Source organism: Botrytis byssoidea (assembly GCF_014898295.1).
Source record: "Botrytis byssoidea strain MUCL 94 chromosome Unknown BBYS_052, whole genome shotgun sequence".
NCBI lineage: Eukaryota > Fungi > Ascomycota > Leotiomycetes > Helotiales > Sclerotiniaceae > Botrytis > Botrytis byssoidea.
The window spans coordinates 29986-53350 of NW_024065893.1; the positions used below are offsets into that span (position 1 = coordinate 29986).

The 23365-nt window shown below is 29.9% G+C and overlaps 5 protein-coding genes across 5 annotated transcripts; 3 read left to right on the forward strand and 2 right to left on the reverse strand.

Annotated features, from left to right (window-relative positions):
- Nucleotides 1-722: 722 nt before the first annotated feature.
- On the forward strand, nucleotides 723-1226 carry EAE97_012130 (uncharacterized protein; the record flags this gene model as incomplete). The annotated part of the gene is made up of 1 exon (XM_038882644.1): nucleotides 723-1226. The coding sequence occupies one exon, from the start codon at nucleotides 723-725 to the stop codon at nucleotides 1224-1226; it is 504 nt and encodes a 167-aa protein (XP_038726509.1).
- Nucleotides 1227-3288: 2062 nt separating this feature from the next.
- EAE97_012131 (uncharacterized protein) lies at nucleotides 3289-4394 on the forward strand (the record flags this gene model as incomplete). Its single annotated transcript, XM_038882645.1, has 5 exons — nucleotides 3289-3412; nucleotides 3467-3605; nucleotides 3685-3854; nucleotides 3912-4216; nucleotides 4287-4394. The coding sequence occupies 5 exons, from the start codon at nucleotides 3289-3291 to the stop codon at nucleotides 4392-4394; spliced, it is 846 nt and encodes a 281-aa protein (XP_038726510.1).
- A 767-nt stretch (nucleotides 4395-5161) lies between these two features.
- EAE97_012132 (uncharacterized protein) lies at nucleotides 5162-5479 on the reverse strand (the record flags this gene model as incomplete). Its single annotated transcript, XM_038882646.1, has 2 exons — nucleotides 5162-5257; nucleotides 5330-5479. The coding sequence occupies 2 exons, from the start codon at nucleotides 5477-5479 to the stop codon at nucleotides 5162-5164; spliced, it is 246 nt and encodes an 81-aa protein (XP_038726511.1).
- A 2890-nt stretch (nucleotides 5480-8369) lies between these two features.
- Nucleotides 8370-10604, forward strand: EAE97_012133 (uncharacterized protein; the record flags this gene model as incomplete). Its single annotated transcript, XM_038882647.1, has 8 exons — nucleotides 8370-8689; nucleotides 8746-9101; nucleotides 9154-9329; nucleotides 9382-9585; nucleotides 9637-9780; nucleotides 9832-10071; nucleotides 10164-10347; nucleotides 10411-10604. The coding sequence occupies 8 exons, from the start codon at nucleotides 8370-8372 to the stop codon at nucleotides 10602-10604; spliced, it is 1818 nt and encodes a 605-aa protein (XP_038726512.1).
- Nucleotides 10605-11143: 539 nt separating this feature from the next.
- Nucleotides 11144-13379, reverse strand: EAE97_012134 (uncharacterized protein; the record flags this gene model as incomplete). Its single annotated transcript, XM_038882648.1, has 7 exons — nucleotides 11144-11373; nucleotides 11432-11555; nucleotides 11620-12175; nucleotides 12302-12528; nucleotides 12578-12625; nucleotides 12687-13112; nucleotides 13182-13379. 7 exons carry the CDS (start codon nucleotides 13377-13379, stop codon nucleotides 11144-11146), a joined length of 1809 nt encoding a protein of 602 aa, XP_038726513.1.
- Nucleotides 13380-23365: the final 9986 nt, after the last annotated feature.

Here is a 23365-nt window from a genome sequence, read left to right on the forward strand (position 1 = left end):
GTTGTACACATCAAGTTCCAAGGTTATATATGATACGGTATACCTATGTAGGTTGGTACTTTCCTTGATTCGAAAACAAAAAAATACATGCTACCTACCTACTTTACCTAGTACAATCGACTTATCTGTATCAATTGTACAACACCTCAACCTTCTTCCTTTCCCTTCTCTTCCATCCATCCATTCATTCATTCATTCATTCATTTTCTTCCCTAGATATTGTATTGATTACAGAATCATTCTTACAGTCCTGTTAGATTCTTGATTTTTCTGATTTTATTCGAACGGATGAGAATACAAAATACCTCCACAATACCATTATTGTCGCCTATCCCCATATCGTCAATTCTCTCTTGATCTTGGGATAGAGAGGTAAAAAAGCCAAAAGTTTCCAGTTGCACACATCGCAAACATCGAAAGATCTGCTCCATCCCTTCAATATCCTCTCACAAAACGAGTGAATGTACTGAACTCATTCAGCTCCCGACTTGCACAACCCGAAAATTCTTTGCTTTTGCTTCGTCATTGGATCCTGATATTGTACAACGACGACGTATCTCCCATCTTTGAGCACTCCAAGCCACGGCGAGGTACTTGAGTGCGTGGGGCTTCCAATACGAGTGGTCGCAAAACGTATATTTGTCCGGGTCCTTCCGAGAGAATCCATTTACTGACTTCTCCAAAGTAGAGCCTCTCCCTCTCCCTCCATTTTCGAAATCAAGATGACGTTCCTTTCGACGACTTATCTCATACCCGGGATATTACTCAACCCCGCCTTCGTATTACACCTCATAAATACCTTCGTTTCACATCTCTTACCACCTCCTCCGACAATGTCAACTTCTCCACATCCGATCTTCGAAAGTCTTGGCCCACTCCCAGGTTCGCAATGGGCACTTGATATGCATGAAGATGATGCGTTATGTTGGAGATATACAGCTGTCATGGTAGTCATCCAAATGTGGATATTTGGTCGGGTTAGTGGTAACAGGATCTCGATGAAAGATGCCAAAGCAAGCAGGATAGAAAGGGAACGAGCACGCAGAGAACGAAGTGCTATGGCTGAGGCCGAATCAACATCTGCCAAACTAACAAATGGGCTGGATGGCATTTGTGAAGTAGAGAATGGTATGTTGGAAAAGGCAGACCTTGGACGACATAACGGAGAATTGGAAGCTAGTGATGGGAATACGACGGAAACGAGCGAAGAGGAGATCATTGTATAACGATGAAAACTTTTACGAACCTGGCTGGTATGGCGTTTTTGGAAGGGACGCAATAGATGGAAACTGCAAAACTAGGCAAAATCATTGGGTTAGTAGAAATGATTGTTACGATTCTTACGATTTCATAACGGTTTGGTGTTGTTGTTTCTTCGGTTGAAGGGAATATGCATTGGGGAGTTAAATTGGAGCTGATACCTAAGAATAAAGCATGACCTATCACGTTCGATCCATGTCGATATTTTCTATCTTTCTGTTGCGATTGTCTTCTTGGAAAGTGAACGACGGCATTCTTCGCCGAAAATTATGCTTGGTATACACGTCAAATTTAGATGGACTAACCACTCCAAGAATTCAATGGCTGAGTATAAAACCGGAGAAGGACATCATATCTCTTGGGCCTGAATGACCGTTGTGGCTACATGCAGACTTCTGATTACTTTCGACTGTTATGAATTCGAGACTAGGCTCTCGGTGATTTGGGCCTCTAAACGGGCTACCAGTTTCTGGGCAAGTGTTTGGATCGTTACATAGCTTGTCAGCATTTTAGACACCAGTTCAGGAGCGAACTGTCCATCACCTTTCCCGGTTATTCTACATCAATCTTCCCTTTTCAAGTAACCTTAGAAACTGGCCTGACTCAAGATACGAGTACGGCAATGTGACCATCATTCTCAACCCATCCCTTTAAGATTCACTCACAACATTTCACCCCTGTCACATGGTGCTCTTCTAGGAAAAAAGTTGAGGGGGGACGTTGAGACTTTTGAAGATGCAGCAAAACATTAGCGATAGGCACGCAAATTGTGAGTCGACTCTACTCGTTTAGTCGAATTAATTATCATGGATTGGCAACCCTCACTCAGATCTTAGTAATGGAAACACTTGAATCTCGCGTGTTGCCCTGAGCACGAGAATAGTGAGCGCTTTGGAATATCTGCGAAGACCTTCTAACTAATCTATCCTCTCCTGCCGTCTGCTCTCTCTCTTCTCAGGAACTGCTCCTTCCAAAGGCTGGCCTTTTATGTATTCTGCGTGGTATTGTGAAATGCCGGGTTGTAGTCAATGCCAGACAAGCGTGTACGGGAATAGGTGCTCTATCACTCACTGCCAGAGAAAAGTCACGTTCAAGAGTCAACCTTGATACTCATTTGGCCGGTCTCCGAGATCTATCCAAGATGTCTTTCCCACTTTCAAGCCGATCTCTCTATGGCCGCGGTGAAAAGGACGAGCTCTTGTTATACTGCCACTTATTAGCCACATGGCATTCGATGAAGAAATTCTAAGCCGTGATGAAGGCTTTGATGAAGGCTTCAATCCAGATTAAGCAAAGACATTGATGAGTCTCGGAGTGATCAAGTGGTATGCTATCCTTCAAGGTGAAGATTAGGCATCAGCGATTCATTAATCATACCTCTTGTTTTTGTCTAGCTTTTGGTGGCAAGGCATGCCAATCAAGAAGCTACGACACATCTCTCTGTGTTTTTAGGTCGTGAATGAATCCTCTTATGCCAATAAACTTTCTTCTTCCGTTTCAGAAAATAACGCAATGAGTTATTCAGCATTCATAATATCCGCAATCACAGTCGGCTTTGCGGGCAATGGCAGAGTTGCATTTACCCGCCTAATTTATCCAAAGAGCCTTGATATTGCTATCAATTCTACCTAGGCAATACAATCCTTATTATGTAGGGTCTAATCTACTTTAATAGGTAATAATTGATCGTTTCACTGCATTGCGGGGTGCATGACTGACGCTGTACCCAAAACACTAATATCTTGTGACTAGTAAACTTCAAAAACGTTACTGTCGATGATTCTCACCTGCGGGGAACATGCAATAACGCCTATATCCCATTTCGTTCGGTCAAATGGACTGTGTGAAATATCACCCAATTCGTTCATTGATAAATGGAGTGACATTTAGTATTTACTGGGCTGATAGTTCGCCTCCGTCGCCGATATCACAACGTATAAAGGAAGATAATTTCCCCCATCAAGTCCAAGGCTCAACATCAACCATTCGAACCTTTTAATCATCAAATTATTGTCCTTCACGTTCATCATGTTATCATACAAAGCTCTTCTTATTACTCTTGCAGCTATTACGAGGGTCTTGGCATATCCAGCCAACTCAAGTGTTGAACTCGTCGATCGAAGTGGGACACCTAGCTCTACTGGAACCAGTGGTTTGTACTCCTCTTACCCCGAGTAAGTCTCCTCATGTTCACCTTAATGATTAGGCGGATACTACTATTCCTTCTGGACAGATGGTGGCGCAGATGTTACTTACACAAATGGTGCTGCTGGCGAGTATAAAATACAGTGGTCAGGAAATGGCAATCTTGTTGGTGGGAAGGGGTGGAATCCTGGAAGTGCTAGGTTGGTGCAAATCTTCTCTTGATCTTCTACCATGACTATGACTATTGAATTTGCTGACATTCATCTCAATTACCCTCAGGGAAGTCACCTATAGTGGCACGTACAGTCCAAGTGGCAACAGTTATCTTTCCCTTTATGGCTGGACAACATCACCTCTTATCGAATATTATGTTGTCGAGAATTTCGGTACATATGATCCAAGCACTGGAGCTACCTTGAAAGGTACCGTGGTTAGCGACGGAGCAACTTGTAAGTCAATGTAGTCTCATACCTAGCCACGCAATTACTGATAATGACAACTTCCAGACAAAATCTATCAGACCCAACGAGTCAATCAACCATCCATTATTGGTACTGCTACCTTTTATCAATATTGGTCTGTTCGCCAATCAAAACGAACTGGTGGTACCGTAACAACCGGAAATCATTTCAATGCTTGGAAAGCACTAGGAATGAACATGGGTTCTTTTGATTATATGATAGTCGCAACAGAAGGTTATTTCTCCAGTGGATCAGCCGATATAACCGTCGGAAGTTCAACAGGAGGTGGCGGGAGTGGAACTACTACCACGGCTCCTGCTTCTTCTCCTACAACATCGCCAGGTGGCACCGTAAGTTTTATCTCATGATTAAAAATTGGAGAATGCCAAAGATTTTTTACTGATACACGATGTGATTTAGTGCGGTGCTCTATACAGCCAATGTGGCGGAGCTGGATTTACGGGTTCTCAATGCTGTGCATCCGGGACTTGCAAGTATGCAAATTCCTATTATTCTCAATGCTTGTGAGATATGGTGTTCCGTATTTCAGCCTCAGAATACTCAATGGTGAATTTTGAGAAGATGTCTCTACCTCGACTGCCCTGTCTCGAAATTTGTCGGTTCATATTGGTGCGAGAAAGCAACGAAAACTATGTGGAGATATTTGTCAATTCTATCGTGCCTGCCTAAGGATCAATAAATATCAAATCTGTTTTTCTGGAACATTTAGTGCCTTTTGATGCACTCTGATCAAGAGGAAAGCAGTATAATTTGCCGCTACACTATGTATGATAAATTTGACAATCATCACCTCTCGTTTTGTGAATTATCCAAGCCTTTACATTCAATGCTACTAAAATTACCTCACTAGCGATCTCTCGTACGTTTTCCCATTTGTAGCAATGTTTGACCCCTTAATGTGCTATGCATTCTATCTTTCATTCGAATCAAAATACCCATTGTTGTCAGGGCAGACTAATGAATCACATTTCATGGTTAATCGAGCACCTTGTAATAGCAAGCGAGATGGGAGTCAGTCAACATTCATCTAGAAGCTGCCCAAACTGATTCACTCGAATCCACCAAAAAATCCATTTCGTTGATATTCCTACTTCACTTGTCCCATACCGAACGAAATCCACCTTCAATCTGAGAATGAAAAATAAAACAACGCTGTTCAGGCCATGCATCCGCCGAATCCATTTTTAACCATCAAGATATTGATGAATTGCAGCCAATAAGAAACTGCAAACAATTAGCAAATTTCACAAGTCTGGGGAGAATGACATCTTACTTTAGAAGCAATATGGGATTCCTGAAATGTAGTTGCAGTAATGAGGGCATGGCCCACTACCAATCTGCACAATCTGCCCGTTTATAGCACATTGTGACTAGATTTCTCGTCAGCATTTGATGATCTATCAAGGAAAGACAGAGTCTGTCTATGACTGAATAAAACTTACAATGCCATTTCCCGGAAATCCGTTTACGCGAGGTCCTGAACAGATATATTGACCAAATGGAATACTGCCTCCATTAAAGGGGCATCTTCTAATTTGCGCGGTAGTACTGCCGGCAAGAAAGGCCAAAACAACTGTGATGTAAAATTGCATTTTGAATTTAGGGCTGAGTTTCTAATGAATGGCTTTTGATATGAATTGTGTGATCGAGGTCAAGGATTGTGTGATTGATGGCTAGTAAAAGCGAAAAGCTTGAAATATATATAGGGGAAGCTGGCTTGCTATCCCTTAACTCGTGAAATTAAAACATTCTTCCACACATTCTGAGCTTTCTGCATTCTTTGTGTTGTGCTCATGATAGTACAACATTATTCTCTCATTTTTCGAAGATCACGATGAATACGAATCTCTTAATGAGAAAGCGCATCTTTTTAACTCAAAGTTCAACTTAAAGCTGATCTAATTTCAAAAACAGTCAATGATGAACCACAAAAATGCTCACGCCGGGGAAACGAGTATCACATACGACTGATGGGTTATAGTGATGTTTCAGCGTAAATCACTTACTATTCACATAACTATAGAATAGTTCTCGATAAACTCATCTTGAATGAGTTAAGGGAGGTAGCATAAGATCGGAAAACATCTCCGGCTTGTTGTAGGAATGGTCTCTCTTCATTTGTCATCGAAGGTTTCAAAGACCCCGAAGCATTCCTAATACCAACCCCCAGATCAAAGAAATGGCTGACTTTTCTATTATACATGCAAGGACTTCACGGTGGAGCCAGTGATCATCAAGTCATGGAACGTGTACGGATGATCACCCTTCATTTCTCGTATTCATCCAGAAAATTGATATGCGCTGCCCGAGGAAGCATTCTGAGCGTGATTGCAGGTAAACGTGTTTTGTTCCCCAGCATACAAATGAATCAAGACTGCGCTTATGTGACAATGACTGAGTACCTGCATAGTTTCAGCTATATCATGAGATCATATCGTATACTTCTGATCTTTGTGAAAGCTTACCTTTATCGATTCGATCTTTACTGGGGGAAAAAAGGAGACATTATGATGCAGCTATTGCAGCGACCCAGCCAGTAGCGAGTTCGGAGGAACATGCTACGAGTGCCCATCTTGATTCACAATAACTGACTAAGATCTTGTCAATAACAGTAGATTTTGGTCATCATAGATGTGCACGTGAGTGTGGATGAGTGAAGGGATCTCATGATAGGAATGCTTATAAATGTTACTGATCTTTGTCCGCGGAAATTATATATCGAATGGTGTTGAAAGCAATATCCCAGTAGGAGTGCAGCATATTTATGTACTCAAGGTTATCTTTTGCTCTTAAAAAGTTGCAGTTTTATTTTGTGGTAGATGGAGAGCTGCTGTTCAATCGCATACGGAGAAGTAATATTCTCAACAGATTTAATAGAGAAGACCAATGTATTTAAGAGAGAGTTCATATTGACCTAGATTGCCAAACACCTCGTCCTCGAAGAAGACGTCTTTCAATTAAGCCTCCATATTCCGAAGGTCTATGGCGGTATGGACTTTCTGTAAAATTTCAATGAATTAATGGTTGTAGGCAACGGGGTGGCCTAACAAATTTGGCCCCAGGCTTTCCTGTATTTTAATGGTAAAGCTTTCCTTTTTGTCCTCCATCAAACAGTTAGTCACCTCACGGGGAATCATTAATAGTATGATTACTCAAAACATATGGTAAGTAATAAAGCAAGCAAGATGTCAACTTCGACAAAATTCCATGCCTTTGCTGTGTTACTGCTTCGGTTTTCCTCTATAACTTTCCTTTCGTGCTTTTTATTCACCCCCTTTTTCTCTATTTTTTTCCTCAGGGGTTTCCCAACATTTGTCTATCGCCACGTTCTTATTTGGTTTCTCGCAAATATTCATCCACACTTTTATATCAATTTTTACATTCTATTTTAACTCATCATTACATTAACAATTTCTTTTCAGTCAGGTTAAGTAATGTATTTCGTGAGTGAGCGGACTATATCAGGAACTTTGACCAAGATATCAACATGCTCGCTTAAAGGATTGAAATGTCCAATAGTTTCTCGCTAGCAATGGGTTTCTTTTCAGGAATTGGAGATATATCAAATTGATTTGGCTCAGACAAAAAGTGGAGAAACGTTGCGCCCTTATCTAAGTTCAGTTGGCCTATGTCTTCCCAAATAGCGCCACCCATTAGTGTTCGTATGGAATTCACTTTCCGGCATTAGGAAGATGATAAGAATAAGTAATTCGTTATGTAGAACCCCTAGAGTAAGACTCTTATACCTTGATAGTAAATTCTAAAAATAATTAAGACTCTTATATACATTAATTCGTCACCCAGAGCGAAAGCGAGTTGCTGCGCTTTTTAATGAGCGATTGTGTTTTTAGAAGCAGTGGTAATGTAGATCGGAAACTATCTTTTAGGGTCATTGCTTGCCCAGCTCGCCTGGGCGCAAGAAATGCTTGGTAATAGTAAAATACCGGTACATATTAAGATTTTTTCTCCAGTGAGATAACGAACTCCTATGCGGGCTTGGTGTAATAACGCTTTCCGTAAGCGTGTTAGTACTCCGAAGGCCAATATGATACCTGCTAAAAATCTGTATCAAGTTTTCTGTTTTTGCCCGTTGAGAACACCGGTAAGCGAGTATGTCATTCTGCCCAAGCAGAAAAATGACGTTTTTATGTGGTTTTCTGATTTTCATCTGCCATCACGGATGGGAACTAATAATTTTCGAAACACATAATTTAGCCTAATCAACTCTAATTCACAATTATATAGTGCAGATTAATTTGTGACTCGTAGTAAGAGATGGAGGGTACGAGTGTGGATGATGTATCTGGGTTAGGTAGTGAAGAGCCCGTCAAGATCTTAGCGGCTTGGCATTCAGTCATTTCCCCTGATAACTTGAGCCTAGGTGTCTTTTTTTACTTATAAAGCATCATTCTTTCCTTCCGACTTTAGTCTTATCGAACATTACTTTCCTTCACTTCGACTGTGCTTCTGAATTGTTCCAAAATGCAGAGATCTAATGCTACATCGGTCGACGGCCTTTCGAGTAGCGGGCCAGATTGCTCGACAGGCGACATAGCGACCGGAAAACTACCTAGCGAAGAGAAAATGTGCTTTGATTCACAGCAGCAAAACTCGAATTCATCTCAACATTCGGACAATTACAGATTCGATGGTTCAACAGGATGCAGGCGATTCCGAATGTTGCGTCCTGGTCTAGGAATGTATCATGATATTCGCCGTCGACTACCATACTACCAAAGTGACATTGCAGACGCTGTAACTTACCGCACTGTTGCAAGTACTGTGCGAATGTACTTTGTCAAGTTCGAGCCCTTAAGACATCCCTTTTTAGAAATCCTTGCTGACAGTGTGTAAAAAGCCTGCTTCCCGCCTTAGCCTACACTTTGGATATGAACCGCCGAACTGGTGGTTTCTATGGAATCAATGAAGCACTTTTTTCATCCGCTCTTGCGGCAATGGTGTTCAGTACCATTTCCGCACAGCCTTTGACTATCGTTGGTATCACCGGTTTGATCTCATTGTTCAATTACACTATATACGATATTATAAAGATGTATGATGTCTCTATATTTCCTCAGTTTATGGCTTGGACCGCCATTTGGGCTGCAATTTGGCATTGGTTAGTCGCTATCTGGAATCTTTGTGATTACGTGCGTTATGTCACCGATTTTTCTAGCGAAGCTTTTGGCATGTATGTCGGCATTGTCTATATGAGTGAGTTTTCCGGTGTTTTCTTCTTCCAAAATTGATGCTTAAAGTAATATAGTCAAAGGAGTCGAGGAGCTGGTCAGCTTGTTTGATTCATACGGAAGCGTGGATGGATATCTGAGCTGTGTTGTTGCAATCCTGTATTTTGGTACCGTATATGCCTTGGAGAAGATTGGCCGTGGAACGTTGGCAAAGCCATGGGCTCGAGGAATACTTGCTGACTATGCATACCCTGTAAGTTTTGACAAACTTATCACCTTGAGTCGTTTTCTAATAGTGTTTCCAGATCGCGACTATCTTTTGGGTTGGATTTTCACACATTCCAGGGACCATCGAAAGAGCAAATATCAGTGTCTTACCCATTAATCGCTCCTTCCATCCCACGCAGCCTCGAAGTTGGCTTATCGATTTCTGGAATCTCGATGCGAAATGGGTATTTGCCGCTATGCCCTTTGGATTCCTAGTCATGCTTTTATTCTATTACGATCATGTTTGTATTTGTTCCTCGAATCTTGGCTTACAGAGTTAACTTTTATAATAGAACGTCAGTAGCTTGACTGCACAAGCAAAGCAATTTCCTCTTAAGAAACCAGGCGGCTTTCACTGGGACTTTTTCCTGCTTGGCTGCACAACATTTATTGCAGGTATCCTAGGTATACCGCTTCCAAATGGCCTCGTGCCACAAGTAAATCAGATTCCATCCTTTGAAGACATCAATCTCTGACCTTATTGGAAGGCGCCTGTACACACAGAATCACTCACAGTCTACGAAACCGAAGTAAAGATTATTCTTACCGAAGAAGGCTCGGATAACGAGATCCGTCGCCCAATCGTTAAAGCCGCAAGTGTAGTCGAGCAGCGCGTTTCGCATTTCTTGATGGGTCTCGGCATAATTGGCACCATGACTGGACCCCTCCTAATCGTGCTGCACACGATGCCACGAGCACTATTTAGTGGTGTTTTTTTTGTCGTCGGTGTAAGATACATTCTTCTCTCAACAAAAACTCCCTCCCCTTCAAAATTTCCCTTCCTATTTTAAGATATCTAACCAAGATTCAATACCAATAGTGGGGTTCAATTGAGACCAACGGCATAACGCAGAAGCTACTATTTCTTTTTAGTGAACGTCGCTTCATTCAGAAAGGAGAGCCTCTTCTCCAAGTCAAGAGGCGCAAGATTTGGCTCTATTTACTGTGTCAAATTGTTGGTGTAGCTGCCCCAGTAGCAATCTCACTAACTATTGCTGCAATTGGTATATTTCCATCACCCGATATTCAAGAGACTTCAAAACACTAACAACAATCTTTCTATACAGGCTTTCCAATACTGGTCTGCATTCTCATTCCCTTCCGATGGGCCGTAATGCCACGTTTTTTTACTGTAGAAGAGCTCGAGGTCATGGACGATCTAACAGCTAATAACAAAGTCGTTCTGGCAAGTTTAGGCGGTGCTCCGAAACTTACTGGGAAACCGACGCCTGGTGAATATAATTTAGAGAGAAGATCTTGAAAAAAGATGAGCGGGATGCAAAGACAGATGGAGGGTAGCTATCGTCGTTAGGTTACGAATAATGCTTCAGAGAGTGTGTGAGATAGATAGCTCTCGGGGTTGAAGGGTGAAAGTAATTGGTCAATTGATTTCCATCTTGCATGTTATCCGCAATGAGATTAGGATAAGATGGAACGTTTTTTTAGACAGACTTCTCAGTAGTGGCAGATATTTGCACGCCTCTAGGTCAATTTAACTTCTCGCTTCTATATTGACTTTGAAAATAGAAAAAATACAAAGCAAATAGAAATCTTCATGTGACGAAGTGAATTGGTAACTGTAATTTATCCCTAGAATTTGAAACTAAGGTTGGAATGAAAAGAGGAGAAGAAGAAATCTAGGCTTTCCCTCAAGTCTTCGCAGACAAACACTGGAAAGGGCATCTCTTAATCAACATAACATGTGATCAAATCCGTAACAAAAATTCACGCGTAAGATCTAAACTTTGACCTCTAATGAATCCAATCCCTATATAGTAATGAAGAGTGGAGTAAACCAAATCAAGTGGCAGACGGACGTGCCCTCCTTCTTGCGTACCGGCAACATAACTCTCCACACAAACAATCTTTATCGAGATCCTTCCAATACTCATGTGAGTAGTCTACCGTGATTTCTTCTCCAGCCTCAATCCTTTTAGAGACCAAAACAATACGTTCAATTCCCAGCCAGTAAAACTTCTGGAATTGGCTGTTCGGTGCGCAGGAATGGTTTACAAAGCGCGTGTAGTTACCTATTGAAATAAATATATTAGATATAGAAGGGAAGAGTTGAGGCAATGGTTAACGAACCCATTCGTCCTTGGTAAATTTGATACTGATTTTCAGTGCTTTTGCTTTGCATTACATCTTTACCTTCCACTCCCTTAGTAACCAGTCCTACGAATTCGCCAATTGCTGAACCGCGACCAAATTCCTAAGGCGCATGTTTTGTTAGTGGGACTTTAAATAATTTGAGATGATGTTAGCACGGTACTTACGCAACGTGCGATGATCCCGTTGTTCATTCCCCGTGGAGTACGAAAAACCTGTACAGGAGGAGGTGCTTTGCAGCACCCGTATAACTCTGGAAAACAACGGCATTCATTGACAGAAGAGTTATTCGATTGCAAGCGTCCGCAATCACGACAAGATACAATACTAGAATTTTCCACCATTCGCGGATCTTCAATACCCCAAGCAGCTTGATCTATCACGGACTCCTCAAGGTGCGAAAATTCAAAATCCAGGTCCCACTGCATGTATGTGGATTTGAGCGTAACAGGTTTCGCTGTGTCGCAGACGACCCAGTCATGTGGATGCCCAGTATATGCCGGTTGACATTCTATGCCTATGAATTTTAGGAGTTTCCGCCATTCTGGGTGGATTGTATCGGCTGCTACTTCTAGACTAGATTGGAGTCGTTCAAGTCTTGCTGTGAGATTCTTTTCGAAGCCCACGCGATATTTGCAGAGTCTGTAAACTCCAGAGCCGGCAAAGGCTAAGCAGGCCCAGCCACCTGCATCCTTAATTTCTTTGTATCCTCGCCAGATTGCTCTGCCAAATATCAGTTGTTGTTTCGTCATATTAAAGGATTTGGTGATTCATTGGTGCTAAGTGAGTAATTATACAATGCAATGATTGATCTTGGATTTGGAACTCCAGACTATAGGTAATACGCACAGTCTGTTCCTCAGCTCCTTTTCTGACCATTTAAGGATTGTACAAGCCTCTCGGAGAGCAAGCATTTTGGTATCTGTGTTGGATAGAAATGGGTTCTGGATTCCGATTTCTTTGACTCGATAATCAAAGCAGTCGACCCAGTGAGCTTGAATGATTGTCTCTAAGGAGCGACACCGGCGTGCTACTGTCGTGATTTTTAGACAGAGTGAGTTGATGGCTCGAAACGTCTGTTGAAATGTCAGGCAGCTGAATTGGATATTAAATCACCAAACTAACCTCGATATTAGGTCCGCCGCGTGCGATCATTGGCACACAGTCACTATCCTGTTAAACTTTTCAGCCTAGACTTCAAGCATATCAATCGGTGATTTGAGGGCGGAAGTACCAGCAAAATGGGTGCAAGCTCGACGTTACTGTATATTTGTTTCCATACTCCAGCAACAAACTTTTCAACTGAGGATGGCTGCAATTGATGAACGCCATGGTCATTCCTCTTCTTTCTTTGAGGGAACACTCGGGATTCTGTCTGTAACTGTCTAACAGTTGAATTTCCTGCCTGAGAAGATGTACTAGAGTCATCTGGCATCTCATCACAACCGCCTCTTCTGATCGTTAGTCCTCCGATAGTCTTTCGCCTCTTCTCAAGGGAGGAGGATTGGTGAATGCTGGGCAGTTCAGGCACTTTATGAGCCGATTCAACCCCCTTCATCATCGTATCATCACGCAACAGAGAAGGACCTGTAGTCACAGGTATTGTGCATTGTTGATTTACATGTTCATGTGACTCGGTTTGATCTAGTGAAATTGAACCCTAGGCCTCTGTTTAGAAAAATTACTGATTGAATGGTTGAACAGATGTGAAGTAGATAATCTATCTTACTAAATAAATTGGTTGAGACTTGTGTCCTCCAAGCTGATCCTGTGGCGCAGGTTGATCGATGCAGATCTCAGCATGTATCTTCAGAAAAGTGGAAGACTGAGGTGGCAACGAAGCTAATGAAGCGTTCAATTCGACAGTAAAGTCGTGGCGTAGAATAGTGACTAAGTCCTGAATTGCTTTAGAAGATACCATGGCCATAATTTAAGATCATGAGAAGCAAACTCCAAAAGATCAATAATTGTACGTGAATACAAGAATAATTCTGCCCGGGCAGAGTTGGAAAAGAAGGTGGAGACTTGATCACGTGATATTAATCTGCTCGGACCTCGACTTGAGGTCTGATTCGCAGAGATATTATTATCTGTGTTAATATTCATCAAATATCGAAATTCATTATCTTCTTCAAGTAGCTTGGACTATAGACAGAAATGGGCTCCTACAAAGAGAGACCTCGATGATGAGGGTGGGAAGAGCAAAAGGAGGTGTGAAAATTTAATATAGGAGTAAGGTTAAAGCTATATATGAAGTGAAATATATAATTCTGATTGAATTAAAAATGAAGAAGAAATGCTTGTTTTCAGTATGAATGATTCAAAATGAAAATTGAATCATATAACGTAGTTTAACACCGAGTGGGCTATATTACTAAGTGAGTTATTATTTTTACATACAAAATTCGTCTATATATAACTATACACTTTCTTTATTTATGAATAGAATTTTCTAAAAATTGAAATCATAAAATTCAATTATATAAATAATATAAAAATCCAATCATTTATTGGAAATTCAAATTATTATAATAATTATTATAGAAATATTTCTTTTGTAATAAAAATCGTAATAATTTCTACTTTTTTTTAGAAGATAAAAGAAATTTTTATATCAAAACTAGATTTATAAAGAGCTAAATTTTTATTATTATTTTATATAAATTTTTTTTTTAAAAATAATGATTGATTATTAAAATACAAATATTAAAAAAGCATTAATTTTAATATATTTCAAAGTGACTCATTCGGTGATATGGCCTACTCGGTGTTAAATTACGTTAGGTGAATATCTAGAAAGTAAGTTTCCATTTACTATTAGTCTTTATTTTCTGAGGTAGGACTGTCACGGCGCTAACTACATGTTCTGTAATTGCCTTCGTGCCTTAGGCATAGACCATTAGTGTGCCCTACTTCTTATAAATAGAATCTCATTTTTCTATAGCTCTTTTATCTTTATAATATAATATAAATCTTTACCTATACTATAATAATTTATATCATTTTTATAAAAACTATTATAGCTTTATTTTAATTAAATTCCTATTAAAATCATAATCTGATTATATTGATTATATCTATTACTAATTTACTATATATCCTAATTATTATTATTTAGGAATTCTATAAAATTGTTTTATAATTACAAAAATATTCCGAAAATAGTTAATTAAATATTTATATTTAGTTTATTCCTATAATTCCTTTTTTTGAATTATATTCTTAATTTTATTGAAATTAATATCTCTTTGTTTATAGATTTATTTAATAATTCAAATATTATATATTTTATAATTATTTAAGTTATATTTGAGTTAATCGAATTAATTATAAGTTTACCATAAGTTTAAATCATTATAATATAAATTTAAATTATTAATATTCAATTAAAGATTATTAAATTAAAGAATATAATTAAAATATTGAAAATTGCTATTTGTAATAATCCATAAGTCTTATCTTATCAAAAGTATTTTATTATTTTCAAAAAATTTAATAATAATAAATATATTAAGGTACGGGTAAAAACTTATATAATATTATAAGGGTAAAAGAGCTATAAAAGAATAAGACCCTATTTATAAGAGATAGGGCACACTAGTAATCTATATTTGAGATATAAAGGCAATTATAGAATATATAATTAATATTGTAATAATATTTTTTATTCAAAATGATTAATCTATAATTATAATCAAAATATTCTAATTTCTATTATTGAATTAAAATAAACTTTTTTAGAAATAATAATTAATTAATAAAATTTTTTAGATTTACTTTAACTTTGTTTTAAAAATATATTTGATATATTTGATATAAATATTAATAAAAAATCAATAAAATTAGAAATAATAGATCTTTTGAAATCTATTCAAATCAATAAATCTAGTTTGCTTGAATTTATTAGATAAAAAGCAATAATTATATTTTTTTAATTACAAAAATCTTTAATAGATTATTAAAATATTAAATAATATTTTTATTTGATTTGATAATAAAATCTATTTTTGTTATAATAATCAAGGATTTTTTTGAATTCTTATTATTCAATTTCTTTATATATTTTATTGTTTTTTTTAAGAATTTAGTTTTGGTTTCTATATAATTCAATAATATTGATAATATTCTAATCTAATAATTCTAATAAATAATGAAATAATTAGAATAATGAATTATAGAATATTAAAAAGATTTTGAAATTAATTAAGAATTGGAATAAATAAATATATTTGTAAATTTTAAGAATTTTATAAAAACTATTTTATTTATTATTATCTTTTTTTATTAAACAATTAGTTTTTATATTCTTTGTATTTATTTATATTTTTTTATTTTTTTATATAAAAAAATATTGATATAGGTTTTGTTAATATAATCTTTGTATTTCTGAATTGATTAAATTATAAATACTTTTAATTTAATTAAAATGAAATTAAATTGATTTATAATTTTATTGATTTTAAAAAACTTTTGTTTTTTTTGATATAATAGATTCAATAGAATAAATATAAATAATTTAATATCAAAATATAAATAGAAATTATAATTAATAAAGAATAAGAATATATTAATAATTTCCAATATAATATTATTTAATATAAATTCTGTAAATAAGAATTAATTAGATTAATTATTCTAATAAAAGTTTATAAAAATATAAAGATATTATTTAATTATAATATTAATTCTTTTTGTTTGATTATTGAATTTGGAATAGAATAAAAAAAATCGTTTCAAAATAATTAATAAGTATTTGAATAAATACTTCCAAAATTTAAAAACAAATTATAAACTTTTATTGAATATAATATTATTAAATATATTATATAAATAATAGATCTTTTTAATAAATTGATTTACAAATTTTTTTATAAATAGCTTTATAATTAATATAAAATATTATATTTTGATTAAATAATAAATAATTATAATAATATATTAATATTTCTTTTTATAATATTTATTAATTAATAATAGTATGATATAATTAATAAAAATATCAAATTAGAAATAAAATAATATTAATAATAATTCAAGGAATTTGAATATAATAAAACAAAAAGTTTTTATTCGAAAACAAATTTAATAAGTTTATACAAATATTTCAATTTCTTTTGATATATTGGATTATTAATATATATAAAAAACAAAATCAATAGTTTTGATATAACCAGAATATCTAGTTAATTTGATTAAATATATTCGATATATAATCTATATATAAAATTCAATAAAAAGAAAAACAAAAAAATAATTATAATAAAAGATTTTGTTATTTATTAATCTATAATCTTATAAGATTATTTAAAGATTTTTTCGAATTTCTAATAATTAATAATGAATAAAGGGATTTCTAAGTATTATATATATAATAATAATCAGTTTAAATGATTTATATATTTTATTAATAAAATTATTGATTAGTTTATTAATATTAGGAATGATTATATTTATTGAGATTATAATTAGATTTAAAATATTATTTGTTTATTAAATAATATCTTTGAATATAATAATATTAAATATTCTTTTTAAAAGAATTATTTATAAGCAATTTTTGATTCGATTATTATTAGGATTGGTATATACTAAATAATTTTTTATTTTGTAATTCAAAATATTAAAACAAATAATTTTGTAATTAAATTAATATATAATATAGAAATTAAATTCAAATAAGAATTTAATTTATTTAATTTATTATTAATTTAATATTTTTGTTAATATAAAATATTTAAGGTTTTTATAATTAATAATAATTTCGAATAATTTTTGAGTTTTATATAATTTTAATTTTTATTCTTTTAATAATTTTATAATAATTAGAAATTCTTTATTATAAATTTTATAATTATATTCAATAATATTATATTTTAATAAAAAATATATTATTAAATATAAATATCTTTTATTATTATATTATAAAAGAATACTCTTTGTAATTTAATTAAAAATATTAATTTTTATAATTATATAATAATAGTAATCAAATATAATAAAAACTAAAAAAAAAAAAAATAGTTTTCAATATTTTAAAAGCATTTTTTTGATTAAAAATCTAATTTTATATCTTTTTCTTTTTTAGAAAATAATTGAGGGGTTTTATAATCTTAGAAAAATTATAAATAAAATATTAATAAAAATTAATAAAATTAAGAAAATATTGAAAATCTTTGAATTTAATTAGTAATTTTTAATTGAATATAATATTGATTTTTTTCAAATCTATTTCTATATTTTCTAAAGTAATAATCAAATTGAAATATTTAATTCTTTTTGTTTCGAATTTATATTTGTTAATATCAATTTATAATTTAATATCAATTAATTATTAAACTATCTTGTAGATATATTTTTTATAATTTATAATATTTTTGAAATAAATAAGAATATTATTTAAATATATTATATAAATTTTATTTAAAAGATTAAAAAGAATATAATTGATATAATTTTAAAATAAAATAAATATATTATAAAATTTGAAAAGTATTATTAATAATTCGAATAAATTAAAACAAATAATAAAAATGATTTTTTATTTATAATCTTTTATAATTTATAGTTTATTAAAGATAGCAATAATATTAAATTTGATATAGATTTTGATATAATAAAAAATATCAAGAATTTTTTAATTAATAATAAAGAGTATTAGTTTTTAATAATAATATTATTTAATTCTTAATAATTTTAATAAATTCAAATATTTTCTTTGGGTTTGATAATTAAAAGGAATGAAATGATTAATTAAAAATAAGATTTCTGAATAAATTCCTTTATTTAAATTGTTATTAAATTATTTATAAATAATTTGAAGTTTGATTAGGGATATTAGATAGTTTTTGTTATATAGTGATTTTTATCTCATAGAATTTCAATCTTATAATTTCAGAAATATTATAATAAAAGTTTATTAATACAGAAAATAGAAATTCTGAATATAGATTATAAAGTAAAAGGTAGTTATTTTGAATTTTTATTATAAAAAAAATAAATTAATTTGTTTTTTTTATAAATTTATTAATATTATTATTTATTAAATTATAATATAATTAATAATATTTTTTATAATTATATAATATAATTTATAAATTTTATTTAATTTATTCTAGAATATTTTTATAATATAAACATTTTGTTTTTATAGAATTATATAAAGTTATTAATTATAAAAAATTTTATATCTATATTTCGAATTGAATATTTTATAGAATATCCAAATAATTTATTTAAAAAGCTTAATAATATTGATATATATAATAAAAATAGGATATTTTGGTTTTATAATAGTTTTTTATATATTCTGGAATAGTAATTATTTGAATCAGAATTGATTTTAAGATTAATTGATTTAGAATTATTTTAATTCAAATATTTATTTTAGTATTGATATAACAAATATAATATAGATTTGATTCAAATAATATTTTGAAATTAGTAATATTAGGGTTTCTTTGAATATTTGAAATCTTAATAAATTCAAGGATTATAAATTAATTTTGAAATAATAATAAGATGTTTTCAAAAGCTTTTATTAATAATTTCTTTTATAAAACTAATTTCGAAATAAATTTTTATAAAAATGATTTAGAATTGATTAATATAATTTTATTATTTTTTAATAAATTATCTTTTGATTATTAACTATATTGAAAATAATAATTGTTATAGAATTAATAAAGTAATAATATCTTAAATAATATTAAATATAAATTTGAATATTATTATTAATTAATTAATAATAGAATTATAATATTAAAACTATAAAAAACCAAGGATTATAGAATCTATAATTAATAAAATAATAACATAAAACAAATCAATCTTTTTATAATATTAATTTATATATTTAAAAATATATATTAAAAAAGGATATTAAAGGATTTTTTATTAATTAAAGTAAATAATAGATATAAAAAAAAGAATATATAAATATATAAAATTTGGAAATAATTTTTTTATTAATAAAACTATAATTTATAATTTTATTATTTATAAAACTAATAATAGAATACTTATATTAAATATAAAGAAGATTTTCATTAAGATTTCAAAAAATTTATTATTTATTAATTTAAAATATAAAGAATTCCTAAATATAATTAATTTTTTAATTCACAAAAATAAATTTCTTACAAAAAATCTCGATTTGTAATTATAAATCAAGATTAATTTTTTAATATATTTAATTAAAAAATTAAGCTTTCATTTTTTTTCAAATAAATAGATTTTTTAATATATTTTTTAAGATTAATCTTTTAAATAAAATTAAAAAGAATTGGAGAGATATAATATAATAATATAATTGAGAAATAATTAATAAATGAGAATGAATTCTAATATAAGGGAATAATAATATTATAATAGGATTTAGAGCTTTAATATTGATTGATTATTAGGAAATAATTGATATAAGAAATATATCTTATATTAATATTAATATTAATATTAATATTATATTTTATATTATTAGCTTTTTTTTTCTTATAATTGTTTTTAATATAATCAGACTTCTTATAATAAAGATAGAAATCAAGGTTAATATATTATTTTCGAATATAACAAGATAAGGAATATTAATCTTATTAAATAATATCTAATTGTATAAAATTATTGAAAAGATTAGGTATAGGAGGAGGTGCGATAAGAATCTGCTTTTTATTATAAGTGTTACGGCGCCAACTATATGTTCTGTAGTTGCCTTTATACCTCAGGCATAGACTATTAGTATGTCCTATCTCTTATAAGTAGGACCTTATTTTTCCATAGCTCTTCTATCTTTATAATATAATATAAATCTTTATTTATATCTTAATAGTTTATATTATCTTTATAAAAACTATTATAGCTTTATTTTAATTAAATTCCTATTAAAGTTATAATTCGATTATATTAATTATATTTATTATTGATTTGCTGTATATTCTAGTTACTATTATTCAGGAATTCTATAAAATTGTTTTATAATTGTAGGAATATCCCAAAAATAACTAATTAAATATCTATATCTGGTTTATTCTTATAATTTCTTTTCTTAAATTATATTTTCAATTTTATTAAAGCTGATATCTTTTTGTTTATAAATTTATTTAATAATTCAAATACTATATACTTTATAACTATTCAAATTATATTTGAATTAATTAAATTGATTACAAGTTTACTATAAATCTAAGTTATTATAATATAAATCTAAGTTGCTAATGTTTATTCAAAGATTATTGAATTGAAAAATATAATTGAAATATTGAAAATTGTTATTTGTAATAATCTATAAGCCCTATTCTATTGAAAATATTTTATTGTTTTCAAAAAGTTTAGTAATAATAAGTAAGATATTATAAAATATTAGAATCAATATATAATATTCTATAATACAATTAATTATTATTTAATTATAAATTACAAAAATAAATTAGAATTCTAAAAGATTATATTCCTTGCTAATTTATTCTCTGGTTTATTTATATAAACAATCAGATATACTTTAATATAATTACTAATAATCTATATGATTCTGATTTCTAATCTTCTAAATGATGTATTATAGTAAATATCTGGTGTGAATTGAATAAACAATATCAAATCCTTGATTTTTTATATAAAGTTTTTATAGATTATAATAAATATAAAATGAAGAAGACTTTGTTTAATAACTTTATTATCAAATTCAAATAGCTTACTATCAAGTATAGGAAAACCATTGAATAATAAGTTATTGATCTTAAGTTTAAGGTTTTATAAGAATTGATTAATACTTTGGTTAATTATTTTAATAAATCCTTTACTATTGATATTAATTTATAAACAATCTGGTAATAAAATATCTATAATAATTTGGAAGAAAAGATTTATTTCAATAATTAACAAAAAAATCAAGGTACTAACTTTAATTATAATTAATTGAAATCTTTCAATAAAAAGCAAGTTATTATTACAATTCTTTCTATATCTAATCTTTTTAGTAATTTTATATAATTGGATATTATTTGATAAGATTAGTATTCTTTATTTCGTTATATTTAAAAGCAATATATTAATTTTAGTTTTTATTTTTATTACAAAAAGCCCAATTATATTAAAAGTAATTATAAGAAAAAACAAGCTAATAATATAAAATATAATATTAATATTAATATTAATATTAATACAAAATACATTTTTTATATTAATTGTTTTTTTATAACTAATTAATATTAAAGCCTTAGATTTTATTATTATACTATTACTCTCTTATATTAGAATTCATTTCTATTTATTAATCATTTCTTAGTTATATTATTATATTATATCTTTCTAATTCCCTTTAATCTTATTTAAAAGTTTAATCTAAAAAAATATATTAAAGATTTATTTATTTGAAAAAAAATAAAAGCTTAATTCCCTAATTAAATATATTAAAAGATTAATCTTAATTTATAATTATAAATTAAGATTTTTTATAAGAAATTTATTTTTATAAATTAAAAGATTAATTATATTTAAAAATTCTTTATATCTTAAATTAATAAATAATAAATCTCTTAAAATCTTGATAAAAATTTCCCTTATATTTAATATAATTATTCTATTTATTAATTTTATAAATAATAAAATTATAAATTATAACTTTATTAATAAAAAAGTTATTTTTAAGTTTTATATATTTATATATCCTTTTCTTTATATTCATTATTTATTTTTAATTAATAAAAAGTTTTTTGATATTCTTTTTTAATATATATTTCTAAATATATAAATCAATAATTATAAAGAAATTGATTTATTTTATATTATTATTTTATTAATTATAAATTCTATAATTCTTGGTTTTTTATAGCTTTAATATTATAATTTTATTATTAATTAATTAATAATAATATTCAAGTTTATATTTATATATTATTTAAAGTATTATTATTTTATTAATTCTATAATAATTATTGTTTTTAATATAATTAATAATCAAAAAATAACTTTATTAAAAAATAACAAAATTATATTAATTGATTTTAAATTACTTTTATAAAAGTTTATTTCAAAATTAATTTTTATAAAAGAAATTATTAATAAAAACTTTGAAAATATTTTGTTATTATTCCAAAATTAATTTACAATCCTTGAATTTATTAAGATTTCAAATATTCAAAGAAATTCTAATATTATTAATCTTAAAGTATTATTTGAATCAAATTTATATTATATTTATTATATTAATAATAAAATGGATATTTGAGTTAAAATAATTCCAAATTAATTAACTTTGAAATTAATTTTAGTTTAAATAATTATTAATTTTAGAATATATAAAAAACTATTATGGAGTAAAAATACTCTATTTTTATTATTATTATTATTATTAGGTTTTTTAAATAAATTATTTAATATTTTATGAAATATTCAATCCGAAATATAGAATATAAAATTTTTTATAATTAATAACTTTATATAATTCTATAAAAACCAAAATGTTTATATTATAAAAGTATTTTGGAATAAATTGAATAGAGTTTATAAGCTATATTATATAGTAATAGAAGATATTATTTAATTGTATTATAGTTTAGTAAATAATAATATTAATAAATTTGTAGAAAAAACAAATCGATTTATTCTTTTTATAATAGAAATTTAAGATAAGTTATTTCTTTGATTTTATAATCTATATTCAGGATTTCTATCTTTTTTAATTAATAAGTTTTTATTGTAATGCTTTTGGAATTATAAGATTGAGATTATATTAAATAAAGAATTATTATATAATAAAAACTATTCAATATTCTTAATCGAATTTTAAATAATTTGTAAATAATTTGATAATAATTTAAACAAAGGATTCATTTAAGAGTTTTATTTCAAATTGACTATTTTACTTTTTCTAATTATTAAATCTGAAGGAGGTATTCGAATTTGTTAAGATTATTAAGATTT